The 20599-nt window shown below is 32.5% G+C and overlaps 3 protein-coding genes across 3 annotated transcripts; 2 read left to right on the top strand and 1 right to left on the bottom strand.

Annotated features, from left to right (window-relative positions):
• Nucleotides 1-427: 427 nt before the first annotated feature.
• On the top strand, nt 428-3282 carry HELRODRAFT_163720 (hypothetical protein; the record flags this gene model as incomplete). Its single annotated transcript, XM_009027516.1, has 7 exons — nt 428-499; nt 1352-1453; nt 1611-1850; nt 1953-2060; nt 2137-2238; nt 2325-2687; nt 2761-3282. 7 exons carry the CDS (start codon nt 428-430, stop codon nt 3280-3282), a joined length of 1509 nt encoding a protein of 502 aa, XP_009025764.1.
• A 1324-nt stretch (nt 3283-4606) lies between these two features.
• On the bottom strand, nt 4607-8052 carry HELRODRAFT_68163 (hypothetical protein; the record flags this gene model as incomplete). The annotated part of the gene is made up of 9 exons (XM_009026946.1): nt 4607-4824; nt 5152-5322; nt 5890-6082; nt 6312-6443; nt 6824-6886; nt 7014-7162; nt 7316-7472; nt 7624-7688; nt 7794-8052. The coding sequence occupies 9 exons, from the start codon at nt 8050-8052 to the stop codon at nt 4607-4609; spliced, it is 1407 nt and encodes a 468-aa protein (XP_009025194.1).
• Nucleotides 8053-15297: 7245 nt separating this feature from the next.
• HELRODRAFT_189320 (hypothetical protein) lies at nt 15298-19870 on the top strand (the record flags this gene model as incomplete). The annotated part of the gene is made up of 10 exons (XM_009027515.1): nt 15298-15450; nt 15526-15783; nt 15868-15972; nt 16089-16314; nt 16503-16687; nt 16840-17019; nt 17100-17264; nt 17440-17579; nt 17741-17869; nt 18016-19870. Coding segments are annotated over 10 exons (1880 nt in total), but the record flags the coding sequence as incomplete, so codon positions are not given.
• Nucleotides 19871-20599: the final 729 nt, after the last annotated feature.

Raw genomic sequence — 20599 nt, 5'->3', positions numbered from 1 at the left:
CAACCATAGCATTCAACTTGACATACTTTCTTTTTGAATTCGGATTGAACATCACTAGTTAGGAAGAGTATGTAACGAAGTAGCCTATCGTAACGAAGAACTCGCCAAGTACTTTTTATTGATTACCCAATTGTCCATTACCCAATTGTTTCGTTACCCAATTGTCCATTACCCAAATGCAATTACCCAATTGTCCATTACCCAATTGTCATAGAACAATACTATTTATAATTAACTTTCTAATGTTCAATTCTTGAAAAATATTTTTAAAATTCTTTACATTACCCCAAGGTCGTTTCTAGTTTCAGTCTTTAGTTAGACGTCTTTTAGTTTTCGATGTCAACATTGAATTGTTCTTTTTTAATTATGATTTAAATTTATTTTTTAATAATTTGATTATAAATAAATTAATTATTTTTATTAAATAATGGCGTTTGCCAATGATTTCGTTTACTACGAAGATCATGCTACGGAAAAACTGCCCGCTTGCACTATAAAGGTAAGAAATTAGGCAAAATCTTTCTTATGTGGTACTGGGAATTTAAAATTGCCATTTTAAACGTTTATATTTTATAAGATTACAACAAGACAAGAACGGGTTATTAAAAAGGGACAGGAGCTAAACGACGCTAAATTTACTTTTTTAAATATATTATAATTTATTTTTAACTCTTTCTATACCATTTTTTGGATTATTATATTATATTATAATTATAGTTTATATTATATTATACAATATGGATATTTCTTTCTAAGCTAAGATTTTGCCTAAAATTTAGATTTAGTTAGACCCTAAATCTAAAATTCTAAGTGGTTACATTGAGAAATATTAAGATTGATTAGCAGCCCATTTTTATACTTTTTTATAGAGTTTATTAGATTAGGACTAGGCCATTAATATTAAGAAAATTTGTTTTTTATTAGAAATTATTTTGTTTAAATAATAATATGAATGTTATAAATTTAACTAAAATCTTGAAACTTTTTGGCAGTTTTTAAAGTTTCAAGTTATTTAAAATAAATAAATTAATCTAAAATTTAACTATTAAGTCATTTGTTATTTAAATTTATAATTTATTTTAATTGTGTTTTTCCCCAGCATTCAATCATTCCAATCAAATCATGGTTTCCATTTTCAATTTTACTGACTACTTACCAATTTTTTTTTCCATTATAGTTTGAATTGATAAAGTTAAGTTCAAAGTGAAATTTAACGAAACTATTTATTTTTATGATTAATTAGTTTAATTAATTTTAGTTAAATTTCACTTTTTAAAATTTAAAATTAATTAAATTAGATTAATTATTTCTATTATAAATGATTTTTTTATTTATTCTCATATAAATAAAGAGGCAATCTAAACTGGATCTAAACAAATCAGACATGTTACAATTGCTTAGCTACTTAGAAGGTGAACTACAAGCTAGAGATATTGTTGTGGCAGCCCTGCATGTGAGTTATGTTGGCTTTCAATTTAGTTATCTATTTCTTTTATTTTCTTCTGCCACCATTCACTTTATTAAAAGTTGAACATTTTTATTATAGTGTACTTTTTAACTCATTTAAGTTTAGAACAATAAATGAATTAAAAATTAATTTAAATTAAAAGGCAGAGAAAGTGAAAACACTGTTGCGCAAGGCTCAGAAAGACAAGAAGCACCCCAAAGACCCAATCCTGGCTCTGCAAAGAGATTCAGATCTTCTGCAGGATTGTAGCTATGATGAGTCTGATGTCAAATCCATGTACAATGACCAGCTGGTTAAGTTGGAGAACCTGATCACCACACAACAAAACTGCCAAAAGAAGATGAAAGATGTTGTTTCTATGGTTCAAAATAAATATTTAGAGGTACTTAGTGATGGTTTTATTCGTTTTTAAAAGTTCTATATTAAAACTCCAACCTATACGTTTTATATACAGTATATGTTATTTGAATTACATCATTTTTAGGTGGCCACAAAGTTAGAGCATGACAAGCAGTTGTACTCAAGATCGATTGCAAATGATGGCAACATCATCTGCGCACTTGAGAAGGAGAGAGACAGGCTGAAACTAGAGGTCTGTGAAATTTTTAACTGATATTTAGTGGTTCATTGTTTGACATTTTAATTCATTTGTAATGATTATTTCTTAGCTCGAACAAGAAACTAGCCAGGCAAAAGTTCTGGAAGGTGAGTTGGAAAGATTGAAGAAATCACAAAATGACCCACCAAAAAGCTCTGTTGACTATGAACTTGTTAGCTTTCAATTGTCAACCTCTTTCTAGATTAGTTTAACATTACAAAAATGAACAAATATAAATTAGATATTCAACCTTGCCAGATTGCAGTCCAACTGATAAAAGAACAAACTCGACTGATGCACAAACTTGCCAAACTTCAAAAACTTGATCTATCTTTGCAGGAAGAACTGAATGTAGAAAATGAAAAAGTTCAGCAGCTGGAGAAGCAGCTGAAAGCTGAAGAAGAAAAATTGATGCACGAGGAAGCCACGCAGGAAAAACAGCTGAGCGAATTCGACTTTAAGAAGCAGCAGCTCATGGCTAAGCTGAGCAAAGCTGAAAATCAGCACAAGCAGTTGTTAGCTGAGTTAGAGCAGCTACAACAACCTCAAGTGCAGTCGACAGCAACAACAACAGCTGCAGTGTCTGGCAAAGATGACAAAAGTGTTAAACAAAATTTTAAAGTATGTTTACGTGTGTGATTCATTCACAAAAGTTATTGAAATTTAAAAATTTATTCTGAAAATTTCTCAACAGGTCATACCAATCAACGTCCACTCCTCATCGTCTTCAACTACCAAAACGCAACAACAACCACCACAACAACCTGAAGTTCTACAAACGGCAAGTCATCCTTCCCAATCTACAAAGTTCTCCCTACTACAACAATTACAGCAGCAGCAGCAGCAACATCAATTACAGCAACAACATCGCCAACAAATTAGACCACCATCGACGACAACCATCCAGCCGAGAATCAGATCGCCCAACTCCAACGTTCCCATCCCCATTAACAACCTTAACAACAGTACAATTTCATCAATGAACTCCAACACCATCATCAACACAACAGCACCACAGACAACTAAAAGCGTTTCGCCTCAAAGGCCTCAGACGACAAGTAGCTTTAGGAAGATCGTGCCCCCGGGGAGTTTACGCGGTCCACCGCCCATCCCTTCAAATAAACCACACATCCCTAATTTGCTGCCTCAACAAAAATTTCAACAAAACAGCAGTGCTGCTTCTTCTATTTCATCTTTCAAGCCACAACTTAAATGAACATATCTTTACTGCTACTCTTATTATTTTTATAGAGTTTCTCGTTATCTAATCATGTTATTGCTTCAAGATTGATATTAAATTGGTGTATTAAACATATGTGTACACACACACCACACACACACACATTTATACATATTATTTATTTTCAAATGCTTGTGCTATTTGTAAATATAAGTATAACAATGCCTGTATAATAATATTCAATTAAAAATATTTTAAGAACTGATTGTGAAAAAGTATTTATTTATATTAATAATTATCGCCATTTTATATGAGAAAAGACAAAAATTATGAATATAATTGACGGATTATGTCTCCATTTTTTTTTTGTAAAAACAATTTTAGCATTTATAAATAAGCTGGATTTATTTATTTCCATTATTATAATTATAACTATTATAACATTTAACAATATTTTTATAGCTGTTTTTTAACTTAAATTTTTAAAAAATTTGAAAAATATTAATAACTTTCTTAAAAAAAAACACCAAAACAAAAAGATACTTTTAATATATTAACATGTCACAAACTTGCAAACCCTTGCCTGCTAATGTGTTTGATTTATGTGTGTGTGTTTGTGTGTGCGTGTATGTATGCGCGTGTTGCTAATGTAAGCGGGCCCTTATATTATCTTTTAATAAAAATTTCATCATTAGAATAACCATAATAATAATAATAATATTAATAATAATATAGCGAATCACGATAATTATAACAATAGTAATCTGAATAATTATAATTACTGTAATTATGATTGTTAATTTGTTGTTAATAAAAAAGTATGAAATGAGGTTACATAATTTTGAAAGAATAGAGAGAAAGTTTTTTTTAACTTAAATTCACATTTAAATCAATCTAATCTACCACTTTTCTATCTCAAATCTTAAGTTTGGAGAAAAAAACGAATTGGAGAAAGTTAACACACAGGTCAATGAAAATGAAAGCTTCAAGAAAATTGACAATGCACATATAGACACTTATAAACGTGGGATATATATATATATATATATATATATAAAGCTATACATAAGATATATAATATGTATATGTGCATATATCCGAAAATTTATACAAATATGCGTATCTACACATTCACAAGCAGTTTAATGTCCACCATATACATATAATTATCTATACAGATATATATATATATATATATATATATATATATATATATATATATATATATATATATATAGATTTTCACCAATTAAACAGTATATATATACGCTGTGTTGTGTATACACTACACTACACTCGTACATGTATATATATACATACGTATATATATGTTACTTGCGGTAACTGGTAAAATCCCTATTCAAAGGACTTTTACCTTTATTAGTGGGTGATGATGAAAGTGAAGATGATGACGACGATGTTGATGAGGATGAAGACGATAAGACGGATGAAGATGATGATGCCTGATTAGGTGACCGGAGGCCTCGGCAGCCATCTTTAAATCATTCAGGTACTGCTGCTGGGACTCGGCTATGACCCTTGCCAGCATCGTATCTTCTTCATCCCATTCCGATAATCCTGATTAATTTGGGAGGAGGAAGAGAAGGATGATGATGATGATGAGGATGGCGAAAATGATGATGATGATGATCAGATGATAGTTGAATCACTTCAAAAATATAAAATGGAAGTAATCAATGATGATTGACTTAGATATAGAAAGTATTTTCTATCATAAGAACACTCCCTTTATCAGTAACGTTAGTGGCCACAAGAGTTATAACAATAAATATATTTATTACTACTGCTATTAATATTAATTACTGCTACCAGTTGTTCCATACATATCGGTATTACTACTACTGTTATCGTATTTAAGTAAAGAAGTATTTGTATAAGAGTTACCAAACAGCTGTGGCGGTAGTTCGTTCATTAGAGATGCAGTCTCGTCGAAGACGCCACCAACAGCGCCGACACCATCGTCGTTGTGGCTGTTGCCGCTGTTCTTTGTGGCAGCTGCATTCTGCTGGGTCGATGATGAAGAACATTGGTACAATGGTGATTTCGGCGATTGACCTGGTCGGTTTGAAATGAAATTTTTGAAGGTTAGAGAGAGTCAATCAATCAACCTATCAATCAACCTATCAATCAATCAATCAATCAACCTATCACTCAATCAATCAATCAACCTATCAATCAATCTATAGGTTGATTACCTATCATTCAATCAATCAATCGACCTATCAATCAACCTATCAATCAACCTATCAATCAATCAATCAACCTATCACTCAATCAATCAACCTATCAATCAACCTATCAATCAATCAATCAACCTATCACTCAATCAATCAATCAACCTATCAATCAATCAATCAACCTATCACTCAATCACTCAACCGATCAATCAACCTATCAACCAACCAACCAACCAACCAATCAATCAATCAATCAATCAAATGCAAATCACAAGCAACCAAATAAACAAATCCATTAAGAAAAACCTCCAAAAAACAGTTGTATAGATTTCAAGAAACAAAAAAGAAACAGAAACACATTAATAACTTTCCTAAACAAAACCAAGGCCCAGACTGATAGGCTTCAAAAAACTCCCAAACAGACAGACAGACAAACTACACTAACTGTCTTCTCTTTTAGGAGAGTCCCCATGTTCACTGGACTTTTTCAAGAATCTCTTGGGGGTATCTAGAATGGAAGTCGGACTGTTACTGGCTGCACTGTTGTTCTCCCACCACATGTGCAGGTGTTGTTGCTGATGTTTTTGTGGCTGCTGCAGGTTCGTGGGGTCGTTGGTGGAGCTACATGTCGCCCGAGGCTGTTGTTTTGACAGTGTTAAAGTTGTTAATACAACTACTTCGCTTTTTAATCGAAATATTCAAACCATCTATTTACACTTGAATCAATTCTAACCCAAAGCATTACTAATCTCCCTACATTACAAAAATTACATAAAAAATTAGTTAAAGCAACTTACACATTAAAAAATCAAATATAATAAAAACGAAACAAACACCAATAGGAAAGAGTCATAAAAAAATGCTTACAGATGCCTTGGCACTTGCAAACAGGTTTTGGTCCTTGATGTACTGCAAGTAGGATTCCCTGGCCACCTGTTCTTCTATGGTCTCCTGAGTCAGTTCCCAGTCTGTCTCTCTTAATTTGTCCTCTAACATTGTCTGTGCGCATTTGGATATTATGCATGTGTGTGTGTTTGAGTGTGTGTGGGTGTGTATGTTTCTAAATGCGTGTGTGTGTGTGTGTGTGTGTGTGAGTGTGTGTGTTTCTAAATGCGTAAGTGTGGTGAAATAAATCAATGAAAGCCCAACTGGATAAATGAATGAATGAATAAATAAATAAATAAAGGAATAGAAACATTGACAAAACCAAATGAATAACAAAGAAAAAGTAGTATCTGAAAAACATTACACCAATCTGCAGAGTTATGATTTAAAACATAGAAGGTTGAAAAGTTAAATACTGAACAAATTTAAAAACTTCAAAACATCATTATGAAACATAAGACACTGATAAATTGCAAAAGGAAAAAAGGATCAACCTGCTCAATGTGGCAGTCTTCAGATTGTCTCACCGCATCTCTAACCAGATTCTTATCGGCCAGCTGTGTTGAGTTGAACAGTGCAAAATGAACAGCATACGAACAAAAAGGTCATTTATATTAATGAGGTAAAATATATAGATATAAACCTAAATATATATAAACATTCATACAATAGCCTCAAACATACCCCAGGTTGGAAGCCAGGCAGGCCCAGCCCCACCCCGATGGTGGCCTTGTAAGGGTCCACCACGGAGTTGTAATGGACATTGTTATGGTAACTCAGGCGGATTGGTTCGTTGTCCGTCTCGTAAGTAGCATGGAAGGTGTTGATTGGTTCTGTGTTACAATTAATTTTAGTAAAATAGTATTTTTTTTTATCAATTTTTAAAGCCTCTAAGAAGGTGAAAAAAAATATTTGAAAAAATTATGGAATAATTTATTAAAGCTCAAACAAAATTTTAAAAAAAGATAAAAAAATTATGTACCTACCGAGACTCATTTGGTAGACCTCAATTGGTCTGTTGTACAACTCACAAAGTGCCTGCATCTCAATGTTGTTCCCATGGCAACTGTCCAACCTCTTCCTGTTCAGATAACTCGTGAAATCTTCTGTCACAAACTGTTTGAAGAAATCCCCATTCTTCGCCTGGGTAGGTTAGAGTAAAGTACATTCAAACATGAAAATATAACTCTCATAAAATATTTTCACATTAAACTCACAAATAAAAAAACAGTTGTTTTATTAAATTATTTTGAATAGTTTTAGATAGTACCAAATAGAAAATATTGTCACAAACCATGTAATCAACACAGTTTTGTCTGACGATTGAATGCATCTCTTGGTCTCCATACACCTGATCAGCTGTAGAGAATAAAAGATTGTAAATAAAACATTGTTTCCATGGGTTTAATCAAGGTAGGAATTAGTGTAGGTGTACAAGCCTTATAAAATTATTTTAGAACCTACCAACTGCTCTAAACAAGCAAGCACCATCTTCTCCCATCCTCTTGATGATGTAACCTCTCTTCTCCTTCAACATCATCTCAAATTCCTTTTCCTTCTCTATCTGATTTGAACTTGAAGGTCCCTGACATTCATCCTCACTATTGAAACCTCCCTTGTCCTCATCACCGGAATCTTGTTGCTGCTGTTGTTGTTGCTGTTTTGATGTAGACGCAATTGATGGGTTTTGTTGTGGTTGGGAAATTCGAAGACCCGACGACATGCCCCTGCCCAATGGTTGACCCTGGGACACGCGAGATGCAGGCAAAGGTTCATGTCGCTGTTTCCTGACAGTTCTGTGAGGAGATGACCGGTCCCTGATTCGTCTTTTGTTGGAAAGCAGCTGTCCATGGCTACCCACATTCTCCTCAAATCTGACAGTTGTTTCACGTTCGTGGTCTATTGGGGGAGGAGAGGCCCATCTTTGAGGTCCAGGTGAACCCGTCCTAACTCTCATATTATTTCGACCATTGCTACTCTCTGCCCCATTGGGACTATGAGGGTTTTCATTGTTGTCATTTTCAGATTTATCTTTGTTGTGTTTTTTCTTTGGCAATATCGTCATTTTTAACTGCGGAAATAAATTTTTTAATTTAGTAAAACTGAAAAATGTCAGCATCAACAGAAGCAAAAATTATTTTAAATGAAAATTAAGTAAGTTTAACCCCGAGTCGATATTGCGCTGCGAAAATAATCACCAAAATGGTCTAAAAACAAAAATTAGTCAAATGGCAATCTAGGGTGGATGGATGTGCGACGTTACGTCATTCTAGTAATGGTTTCATCTCTTTCTCAAACTTGGCACCTTTAAGTTCTTTTGTTAAAAATGTTTAATTTTTGTTATATTCAATATTTGTAAGATTATTTTGTTATTTAATTTGTAAAATAAAAACTATAAATTTTCATTTTTCTTTCAAAAATGATCATTTCGGTAACATGTACGGTTTCTTTTAAGTTATGGTTATATAAACAGTTTACTATTCTTATTTACTACAATAATAAGAATTATCATTTAATTTAAATAATAAAATAATAATAATAAAACATATTATCATGGATATAATAAATATCCGTATCCATGCATATAATACTTTAATTAATAATCCTACTATTTATTCTTCATAACGTTCTCAAATATTCTAAACTAATATATAAAAATATTTGAAGTTCTTTGTCCATAATCTGAAAAATTCCTTGCTGGAAGGTCGTCTTACACGTCGAAATAATTTTTTTCAGAAGAATTTGTCAGGGAAAGGCGACAGAGTAAAGACAAAAGTTGGTGTTTTTAAATCTATCTAACAAATTAATTGAAAAAAGTTAATTTAGTTGTCGTATCATATTCGTCAAATTTTTTCGTGAAGGTTTTTTAAGTTAGTTTAGTTAGTTAGTTTAGTTAGTAGTTGATTATCCGATTGAAATGTGCTGGTCGAAAATAGAATGGAGGCATATAAATGACATCAATTAATTAAATTATCATCAAATCTAATTTATATATAAAAGTACTCTAGGATACCTTCATGCATACACTTGATGCAAATTTTGGGATTGTCACTGATATTTTTCAACTATTTTCTTTAGTTAGCTAGATAGAGTAGTAAGTAGGTAGGTGAGTATCTTTGTCTGATCAGATAAACTCTCTCTCTTCTAATGCTAATCTAATTAGATATAGACTCTTTCCCACTAGGATTAACATTAAATAGAGTCTATCTGATCAGATAGACTAGCTAACTAAAGGAAATAAATATAGATATATATATATATAGATAGATATCTGCAAGTAAAGATATTTAGTAGAACAGCTGTTAGGAATGTTAAATCAAACTGTTAGGGAGGCACTTGTTGATTTTTTTATCAGAAAAAAAGTGAATTTTTTTGCTTGTCAATTAGATTTTAGTTAGTGCTAGTTAGGTGACGCTTGAAAATTTTTATAAAAATAATGTAATTAATGTGCTTAAGTTAGTTTAAAAACTAGTTTGTCATTTTTTTTATAATGTGTCATCGTTATTTGTTCTTATTGTTGCAATAAAACATTAAAAATAGATTAGTTATATTCATAATTTTAATTATATTCTTTTAACTATATCTCAATATAATTTATTTTTTTCAAATTTTTACTAAGATCATTAATGAATCATTTCAAAATTAATTACTTCTTTTTCAAGTGTTGCTTCAATTTACACTTTTATAGCTTGAATTTAAATGACTAAATACTCTGGTGTTCATACAAAATTGCTTAACAGTTGTTATACTAAAATTATTCAGTACCAATTCACAACAACTACTTACATTGTTACTTTTTGATTTATAATCTAGATTTTTAATATATATTACATCTTTTCATTATTACTTCCAAATTACTCACATTTTCCAAGTTAGGATAATTTGTATTTGTCTTTATGTCTGTGTCTTTATGTGTACTGTAAATGTCCAATAAATGGGCTACTTTGTTACAATAACATTATTTGTTACTAAATATGACACATGCACGCATACACACGCACACACACATACATATACATATATATATGTACGGTTGAAACATATATATATATATATATATATATACGGTTGAAACATATATATATATATATATATATATATATATATGTTTATATATATATATATATATAGCTATGTGTATAGGTGGTATAGGATTTTGCTTGCAATGAGTTTTCACATGACTGGTTACATATTGTTAGCTATTGTTGATGTTATTGTTATGTTATGTTATGTTGCTAGCATTGTTGCTATTGTTATATAGAGAAATTGGATGTAAGTATTACAGGATGAGGATGAGTGTTATATAAGTTTAGCACACCTTTAGTCATGATTTTGTAGTTTGTTGAGTGAAAAGGCTAAATAGACATTTTTAACTGATTTTATTCACTTTTCATTATTAAAATCTATATTTTGGTCAGTTTTTACATTAATTTTTTTTGTTTTGGCAAAAAAAGCTCAAATAAAAACAGGAGAAAAAGTTTGTATCCAAATGTTTTTGACTGTGTGGGAGGAATTTAATTTTTCTTGCTTTTCAAAGTTCTATGTTTAATGGATTCTCGCACTCTAAAGTCTATGTTTTTCATTTGTTTGTTTTTGTTTTTTATTCATTTGGGGTTTTATTTTATGAGATAAAACAAAAGACAAACAAACTTAAATGATCCTGAGATATATTTTTTTCATATTCTATTTTCAAATTCACATCTGCTCAATGTAATGTAATGTTTGTCAAAATCAATCAAAGTGCATGTAGTTTAACTTTTGTATTATGTCTTTGTTGGTTAGTTGGATGTTTGGTAATGTGTGGTTGGCTGATTGTGTGGCTGGTTGGATGGTTAGTATCAATCAACCAACCAACTCAAGAGTCAAATTACGTTTCTTTTGTAATATTTACACATTTAAAATTTTTAATTTAATCATTTTTTTAAATTATAATTTAGCTCTGTACCTCTTTTCTTCACCTTAGGACATTGTAGAATGTAAATTCGTCGGCATATTATTATTATTATTGTTGTTGTTGTTATTTATTTGTAGTAGTAGTTGTAGTAATAGTAAAAGTAGTAGTATTGTTGTTAATACTATTTTTTGTCTTATCTATGGGGATAAATATATATATATTAACACACTTTATCATTATTTTGTTGATAGTATTTTTATACTTTTATAATTGTCATTTTAAGTAGTGAAGTATTTATCTACATGTCTTTACAGGCATATAAATAAGCGGGCATATTTTCTTAAGTCATAAATTTGAAATATATTTTCTTAATAAATTAGTGAGAAAAGTTAGTTTTTGAACTTAGCATGACGAAATGTTCGTGTGTGTGTGTGTGAGTGAGCGTGTGTGCGCATGCTCTGGCACATGTCTTCAGTTGACATTGAACATGCATCTAATGCAAAAATGTATTTTTTTTCTGTGTTTTTGGCTCACTCTCATTCTTTCATTATCTCTTTTCTCTCTCCTCTCTTTCTCTCTCCTCTCTTTCTCTCTCTCTCTCTCTTTCTCTCTCTTTCTCTCTCTCCCTTTCTATTTCTTTTCTCAACCTCACTTTTTTCCATATACTTTTTATATTATTAATTAGTTGGACATAATCACAAATTGATGTATTATGCATATATGTTTGGTTGTTTGCATGTGGCAGTATTTTAATTTATTACACAATTTTAAAATGTAAAATATGTATGCTATTCTCTCTCTCTTTCTTTCCCTCTCTCTCCCTCTCTCTTTCTCTCTCTGTCTCTCTATCTCTCTTATGTGTGTTATGTATATACATGTATATGCATAGTGAATGTGTATGTCTTTATGTATATATATATATATATATTATATATATATATATATATATATATGTTGGTAATAGACCATAATTTTTACAATATTCTATAAATTGTACTGAATGTTTGGCGTTAATATGTTTAAACGAACTACAAACATATTAACGCAAAACATTCAGTAGAATTTATAGAATATTATATGTATGTGTGTGTGTGTGTGTGTGTGTGTGTGTGTGTGTGTGTGTGTGTGTGTGTGTGTGTGTGTGTTTTATTTCATCTATAAATACAACTGCCAATACTGTGTTCACTATGTGAATTCATTTGTTTCATGCATTATTTATAATTATAACTTTCAATTTAACTTTTCGAACAAAATTTTTTTTTTCAAGTTAAGAATTTGAGAATTTTATTTTCCATTTTGGAGTAATAATTTTAATTTTTTAAATGACAGTTAACTAAGATTTTGAACTGCTGCTGTTAAGTATTTCGTTTTTGTTTATTAGCGTTCGGTTTCCAACTTGAAGAAATGCTCCTCAGGCTATCAAAAGGTTGTATATATACACATACAAACAAACACGTGCAGACACACATATACAAACATACAAACAAATACATACATTAACACATACATACATACATACGTACAAACAAAAAACAACCACATTTCATTTTTGATTTAATCTGCCAATACACCTATGTGCAAAAACATTTATGATAATGTGATACCAGGTTATTTTTGACAACAGATTAATTTCTAAATCAAATTCTATTGAGTTGGTACAAAAATAATGTTGTAGTATTCCTACCATCCTCTTTTAAACAGAATCACCTGGCTTCTGTTTTATAGATAGATATATTCAATTGAAATAGAAGAAGAAAAACCATGGCAATCCTATGCTCGTCTGCTAATAAGAATTAAATTCATTGACAGCATTAGCATAACAATTAGCGTAATAGCATACCTCATGAGGCAAAATAATTCGAAAATTACACTTCTGGCAACATTTTTAAACATCACTCAGAATCATACACATTGGAATGTAATGTTTGACTAAATATTTGATATAAGCTAGATAGAGGAATAAATAACTTTCACAATGATATTGACTTTGTTAGTATATGCTATAAAATTTATTTAAATACATTATGTCCAAAGATTGCGTAATGCAAAATTGACGTTATTTTCTCACAAATACTAATACATTTGTAACTTTATATTCTCTTGTACCTGGTTACTCCAAAATTTCTTGAGAAAAAAAATGATTTTTTTTTACAAATTGTAACTTCATTGATCAAGATTAAGATGACGACGATGATGATATGACGATGACGATGATGATAATGAATGATAACGATAATGTTGTTTCATCACCATCAGGTAGATAAGAAACATCTCGTAGAGGCTTAGTTTTATAGCTACTCCAGCTATAGATATATATATATATATATATATATAACTTTACATGCAATCTCCTCATCAGTGTGATACAAATTAATTAGACACCTGAGTTCATGAGAATATATTATGTTCCGGATGATGAGGATGATAATGGTGACGGTGGTGATTTTGTTGATGATTATTATTATTTTATTTTCGTTGTTGTTTTTTAGATCAGGATGGTTTTTTTTGGGTGAATTAATTGATCTTATCTGCAATTGGTTATACATTTCTTCGTTATATAATTCAATTTTGAATTATATGATTATGGTGATTTTGTTGTCAGTGTTGATGATGATGTCGATGATGATGATGGTGAGGATGTTTTTGATGATGGCGATGATATTATTGAATCACCATCATCATTACGCTATCATGTTAGTATTGAAATTTTGTGGTTGCTGCTCTTTTCATTTAATTAGTTGTTTTCCTCATCTTCTTCACCAGCACACCTGCTTACATTGAGTTGTTATTTGTATGTATTTGTGTGTGTGCTTATGTGTGCGTGTATCTGTGTGTGTGTTTGTTGTATGTGTTGTATGTATTGTTTATACATGTAAAAGTTTAGTGTCATATTTGTCATGTGTGTACATTATTTCTAACTACATAACTGCTTTCAAATTTTTTTTTGCCTTGATTGCTTCAACTTTCATTGGTCATGTGTTATCAAATCATCTTCGGTCATGTTTAATATTAATCTATTAATCATGACCTGTCATAGTGGTCTGTTTTTTTATATGCACACACTGGTAAACACACACACAGACGCACACACACAGATAAACACACACGCCTACAGATAAACACACACACTTACACACAGATAAATACATACACACATACACGGGGCAATAATATAAATATAATTAATAACATTGTCCAGATGTATTTTCTTGGTCTTTAATAAGAATAACTGTTTGGTGTTAAAAGCAGACCAAGTAGTATGGTATGGTATGGTATGGAGAATTGGAGAGTAGTGTTAAAGGTGAATAAGAAGAGAGAAAGAGGTTGTGGGAATAGTGATGTGATGATATCCATAACTAATTGTTTGGTGGGTTAAAGTTGGGCCATCTATTTTTGTGACAAACTTATGTGTGTTAGTGTGTGCGGGCATGTGTATGTGTGTGTTTGTGCGTGTATGTGTGGTGTGTATGTTTAATAGTGAATCTGGTTTATGTATGGTGAAAATGAATTCTTTTTTAATTTTGAATTATCTATTTATATTTGATTCTTTTATCTCTGACATGTGTTCTGCACATGTGTGCGGTTGTTGACATATATGTACATGGTCGTCATCATAATTTTTTTCCTTACTCTGGTTGTTTTATTTATAATTAGCTTGTTTTATTTGTCATCTTTTGATAATTGCATCTTCTTAGATTTTATGACAAATTAAAATTATGAATAATTTCGAGTTTACAAAGAAAATCATGTTTATTCAACTTTGTTTCTATATAACATGTTCCAATTTTGTTTCAATCGTTGACTGAAAGAAACGCATAACCAGTGACTTAATTTTATTTTTCAAATTCTTATAAATTATTTGAAGTTTTTTAATTCCAAAACACTTTGATAGTTTGAATCACTCGTTGAAGCATTGATGTGTGCAATAATCTCTAGCAGCATCAGAAAACAGCCACGACCTTATTATATTCTCCATTTCAGTAATTTGTGACATCAGTCAACTAATTGTCAATTCAGAGATGTAAAAACAAAACAACAATGACCCTACGTGATAAGTTTTTTTTTTATTACTAGGAATGTACAAGGCAATCCAGTGTCCATTTTTGGCCCGCATGACTATTGGTCAGGTGAAACAGCAGGCCCCTGAGCTCCTGCAGATGATTGACCACTGCCCAATCATGGGTCGGATCATGAAGTGTTCCTCCCTGATCAACGAATTGCCGAAAGGTCAGTGAAATTGGCTATGTGTGGATCCGTGTAATTATGTAAATTGATAAATTTCAACAATTTGAAATACTTCAGATGAGAGAGATTCAGCAATGAAGAAGGCATTAAGCAGCAGTAAGGCAGCCACTTTGCCACAACAACTCGCTGACAATTCCCCAACAACATCACCAGTTGTGACGTCATCGTCGTCAGTGCAGTTCCAGCAACAGCATCAACTGCACACTAAAGTTGACGTCACGAAGACTGTTAATGACAGCAGCAGTAGCAGCAGCAACGTGACATTAATGGGAAAAGTGCTGGAACAGATTGATGGGGAAGATTTGCAAAAAAGAGGTGTTTTTATTTGTAGTTGTTTTCATCATTATTGTTTTTGTTGTCATCATTATAACTCTAAAAATAGATCTTTATTATCAATAAATGTTCCAGGAATCCCAGGACATCAAACAAGGGATGCGGATCCGATTTTGGAGGCAGTCAGGTCAAATGCCACTGAGGTCAAGAAGGCCAAAAAGATTACCCCAGGTCAGTCAGTCAAAACTTCATGTGTGTGAAATTAAGATATAACACATTAACTTGTGAATATGTGCGTGTGTGTGTGTGTGTTTATATGCAATAAAATTATATACCCACCCTTACAGTCAAATGCATAGGGTCGAACCCATTCAACTACGAGAAATTCCTTGAAGGCCAGTTGGAAGCCAAGAAAAAAGATAATTCTTACAGAATATTCAAGAAGGTCAGTAGAAAGGCCACAGAATTTCCCAGGGCCCTGGAACATTCTGAAGGGGTCAAGGACATCACGGTGTGGTGCAGTAATGATTATTTAGGAATGAGCTGGCACCCTAAAGTTCAACAGGCTGTCATGTCAGTTTTTAATTTTGCAAGATCTTTTGCTTTTGCGGTGGTGATAGTTAAAAATGATGTGACAATTGGGTTTATGTTGAGGGCTATGATGTTTTTTATAGATTATCATATTGTTTGATTTTTTTCAATTAAAATTGCACTATCATCATTCTAATCCGAATCCAATTTATTTACTCCACTCAAATTAGTGACGCCGTACACAGGCACGGTGTGGGGGCAGGAGGGACCCGTAACATATCCGGCAACTCCCCCTTCCACGAGGAACTGGAACGGGAACTTGCTGGCATCCATCAAAAAGAGGCCGCCCTACTCTTCACCTCCTGCTATGTGGCCAACGACACCACCCTCTTTACCCTGGCTAAAATGCTGCCTGGTCTGTGTTGCCTTTGTGGTTCTTTTTTAAACGCTGGTGTTGTTTGGTGATGATGTAACTGCTTTAAATTCATTAATATAAAATTTTACTACCTTCCAAAACATCAGCGGCAAACATTCCAGCATCTCCATCTTTCTCCCTGCCCACCACAGGCTGCCACATCTTCAGCGACTCGGGCAACCACGCCTCCATGATACAGGGAATTAGGAACAGCGGAGTGACGAAGCACATATTCAGGCACAACGACCCTGCCCACCTGGAGGAACTCCTGTCAAAAGTGGACCCCAACCTGCCAAAAATTGTTGCGTTTGAAACTGTTCATTCAATGACAGGTATTCTTGTTATCTGTGTAATTAATTAGGATGACCGCATACAACAACAGACTTCACACAGCAAAAACATACATACCTAGGAGCCGTTTGTCCTCTTGAAGAACTCTGTGCAGTCTCCAAGAAGTACGGGGCCCTGACATTTGTAGATGAGGTCCATGCAGTGGGGTTGTACGGGGAGCATGGGGCGGGTATTGGAGAGAGGGATGGACTGCTGGATCAGATGGACATCATCTCTGGCACTCTTGGTCAGTTTTCTTACTGAGATTCTTTTGGTTTTAAATTATGTGTTCTGACGACGTTTTCTTCACTTGTTAGCATTAATTTTAGAAAATATGATCCACTATTTATGATTTTTTTTATAAAAAAAAAAAAAAATTTTTATTAAATGATTTTTGAAAATCTCTTGCTTCCGCATTACAGGAAAAGCATTTGGAAACATGGGTGGTTACATAGCAGCCAGTGCAAAAATGGTGGACGCTATGAGAAGTTACGGTGCCGGCTTCATCTTTACCACTTCCCTGCCGCCAACAATTCTCTATGGCACCTTGGCATCAGTTAGGGTCAGTGCCTTGTCGTTGTTTTGTTTTGTTGTCATAGTTTGCTCATAACTCCAATTGATCAATTTGTATCTTATATTCATTTGCCACTAACAACAAGCACAACACCATCACAACGATATTTTACCAAGTACCAAACACAACCACTGATAACCAACACGCAGGTTTTGAAGGGTGAAGAGGGTCGCCAGTTAAGGGCCCTCCATCAATCTAATGTTTCCTACCTGAGAAAGAAGTTATTTGAGGCTGGCCTACCCGTTGTTCACTGTCCAAGTCATATTATCCCCATACATGTTAGTACGTCGTTGTTGTTGGTGGTGGTGATGTTTGTGTTGTTATTGGAGGTAATCATTATGTTGTTTATGGTGTTTCTATTGCTGCCGTTGTGGTTGATTCCTAACTGTTGCTGATCGACCAATCAAATAATGATTCCATTCAGGTGGGTGATCCCAAGTTAGTTGTTCAAGTAGCCAACGAGTTGATGTCAAGACATGGCATCTACCTTCAGCCCATCAACTACCCAACAGTTCCTCGCGGTCAGGAGCTTCTGAGACTTGCCCCCACGCCTCACCACACTGTAGCCATGATGGATTCTTTCGTCGAATCAGTAGTTGACGTTTGGCAGTGGGCGGGGCTTGATTTCAAGACGCACTGCTCTGCAGAGTGTAATTTCTGTAAGCAGCCATTGAAGTTTGAGGCTCTGTGTGCCAGGGAGAGGGAATCTGCCAGCTGTAACGGAGAAAGATGTGATGAATTTTTGCTGGAGGCCGATAAGTGACGATTGCCTTGGTTGTGTGGTTGAGGATTTGGTGATTGATCGATTGGATGTATTATTTTTCCTCCATGTTGTAGGGATGGTTTGTCAGTTGGTTGGTGGACTGGCGATTAAATACATTGGTGATTGGTTGATAATTGGATTCGTTGATTGGTTTCCATAGAAGACTTTTCAATGATCGGTTTGTTGGTTGCTGGCTTTATTAAGATAGACAACTACTTATTGTATTTCACTGGCAAGAATGTAGACAATCAACATTCTCTTAAAAATGTCGCATAACATAACACCACATATTTAGCTAATTTGGCAAACATTCATGCTAAGCCTTGTTATATCTGTTTTTACTTTGCATTTATTAATATATTTTTAATTAATTAATTAAATTGATTGATTAATTGATTAATTAGTTCATTTTCTATTTAATTGATTTTCGTATAACTGGCACGCTATCGTTCCTACATGATTGTGTGTTTGAGACATTCATTTTTTATTACTGATTAAAATATTTATTTCTTTTTTTTTTTGTTAAGAATGGCTGAGTGTGTATGAAGATGTTATTCGTTCATTTATTTATTCATTTATTCATTCATTCATTCATCCATACATTCATTCATTCATCCATTCATTCATTTATTTATTGTATAAAATTTGAAATACTGCTTAAATTGAATGTTGCCGCTGGAATACTTGTTAATAATAACAATATTATCATTAAATAAATTGTGAATATTAATGTTTATTCGATTTTATTATTAATTATTTGTGTTTAATTCAATATTTAATGCCAGATCGACATTTCGTTTTCTGATTTCTATGTCTCCCTTTTAAATTGAGTTTATTTAAGTAAGAAAATAAATTCATACTATAAAATTCAGTTAACAATTTGCCGCCATTTTTCTTAGTAATTCATTCGATCAATCAATCAATCATTCATTTGATCGATCAATCATTCATTCAATCATTCATTCATTCAATCAATCAACCATTCAGTCATTTATTAGTCGTATTTGCTAAAAAATAGCTATCTTGACGTCGTTAACATGTTTTTTTTTTATGACATATACTCATCATCGTCATCATCATGTTTATTATCGTCGTCATCATCATCGTCGTCGTCATCGTCATCATTATTGTTGTTGTAATAAAATTACCAATAGCTGCTTATATGTACGCTTGTAAAGTTTTAAGACACCTGAAATAAATTCTCTCTAAATTGGTTATCAATCAACCTTTTTTTGGCTCCACTCATCTGATTGGTCAGTTGAATTATAATGTAGATGTCCAACGCGATGACTGCAGACTTTATCAAATGACTTGACCAAAATTTTCTTGATGTCATTCGTTCGTTTTTCATTTTAGTGCATGTTACAGTTTGCGCGGATATCATGGATATCCTTTGTGATGATGATATCATACCATGGATATACAGACTAGTTTTGTATGTTTATGGATGCTATGTATTATACATAGTTTGGTTTCATGTACGTGCGCTGATGAATAAATACATTTCTCAAATGGCTTTACTGTCTTTATTTTTGAAAATTAAACATCAAATATCTTTCGGAAAAGTTTTACACATATTCGAAGTGTGTGTGCGTGTGTGTTTGTGTGTTCGCTTATCTTACCTACCTGTAGAAAGTCTGTCTAATGCCACGAACGATGTTTGTAGACAGACGTTCACGTGAATTAAATAATGAAATGAGTTAAAATCCGTGCGGTGTTTCAAGTTGGAGTAGAACTTCCGAAAATAAACTTTGGTGGTGAATGGAATGGGAGTTTTTAATGGGAACTTAGAAGCGATGGGATTGGCTGGTATTGCTGAATTCTGACATGCTTTAAGATTTATAACAATTTGTCTCTAACGCTTAAATTTTTAAATTGTTTCAATAAAATTTAAAAAAATTATTGAGTTGAATTTCGTTTGAAAATAAATCGAAATATTGCAGAAAAAAGTGTTAGCGAGGTTTCCCGGAGCGCCAACAAACATTCAATCGATATATATGTATATTTAGGTATGTATATATATATATATGTATGTGTATATATATATGTATATATGCATGTGTATATATATATATATATATATGTGTGTGTGTGTGTATATATATATATATATATAGGTTGGTAATAGACCATAATTTTTACAATATTTTATAAATTCTACCGAATGTTTGGCGTTAATATGTTTGTAGTTCGTTTTTTCGATTTTTCTCACTAAAGTCTATTGATGAACGTTTAGTTTATTAAA

The sequence above is a fragment of the Helobdella robusta genome (assembly GCF_000326865.2).
Source record: "Helobdella robusta unplaced genomic scaffold HELROscaffold_5, whole genome shotgun sequence".
Taxonomy (NCBI): domain Eukaryota; kingdom Metazoa; phylum Annelida; class Clitellata; order Rhynchobdellida; family Glossiphoniidae; genus Helobdella; species Helobdella robusta.
Note: the sequence above shows the minus strand (reverse complement) of the source record. Positions and strands in the feature narration are given on the sequence as shown.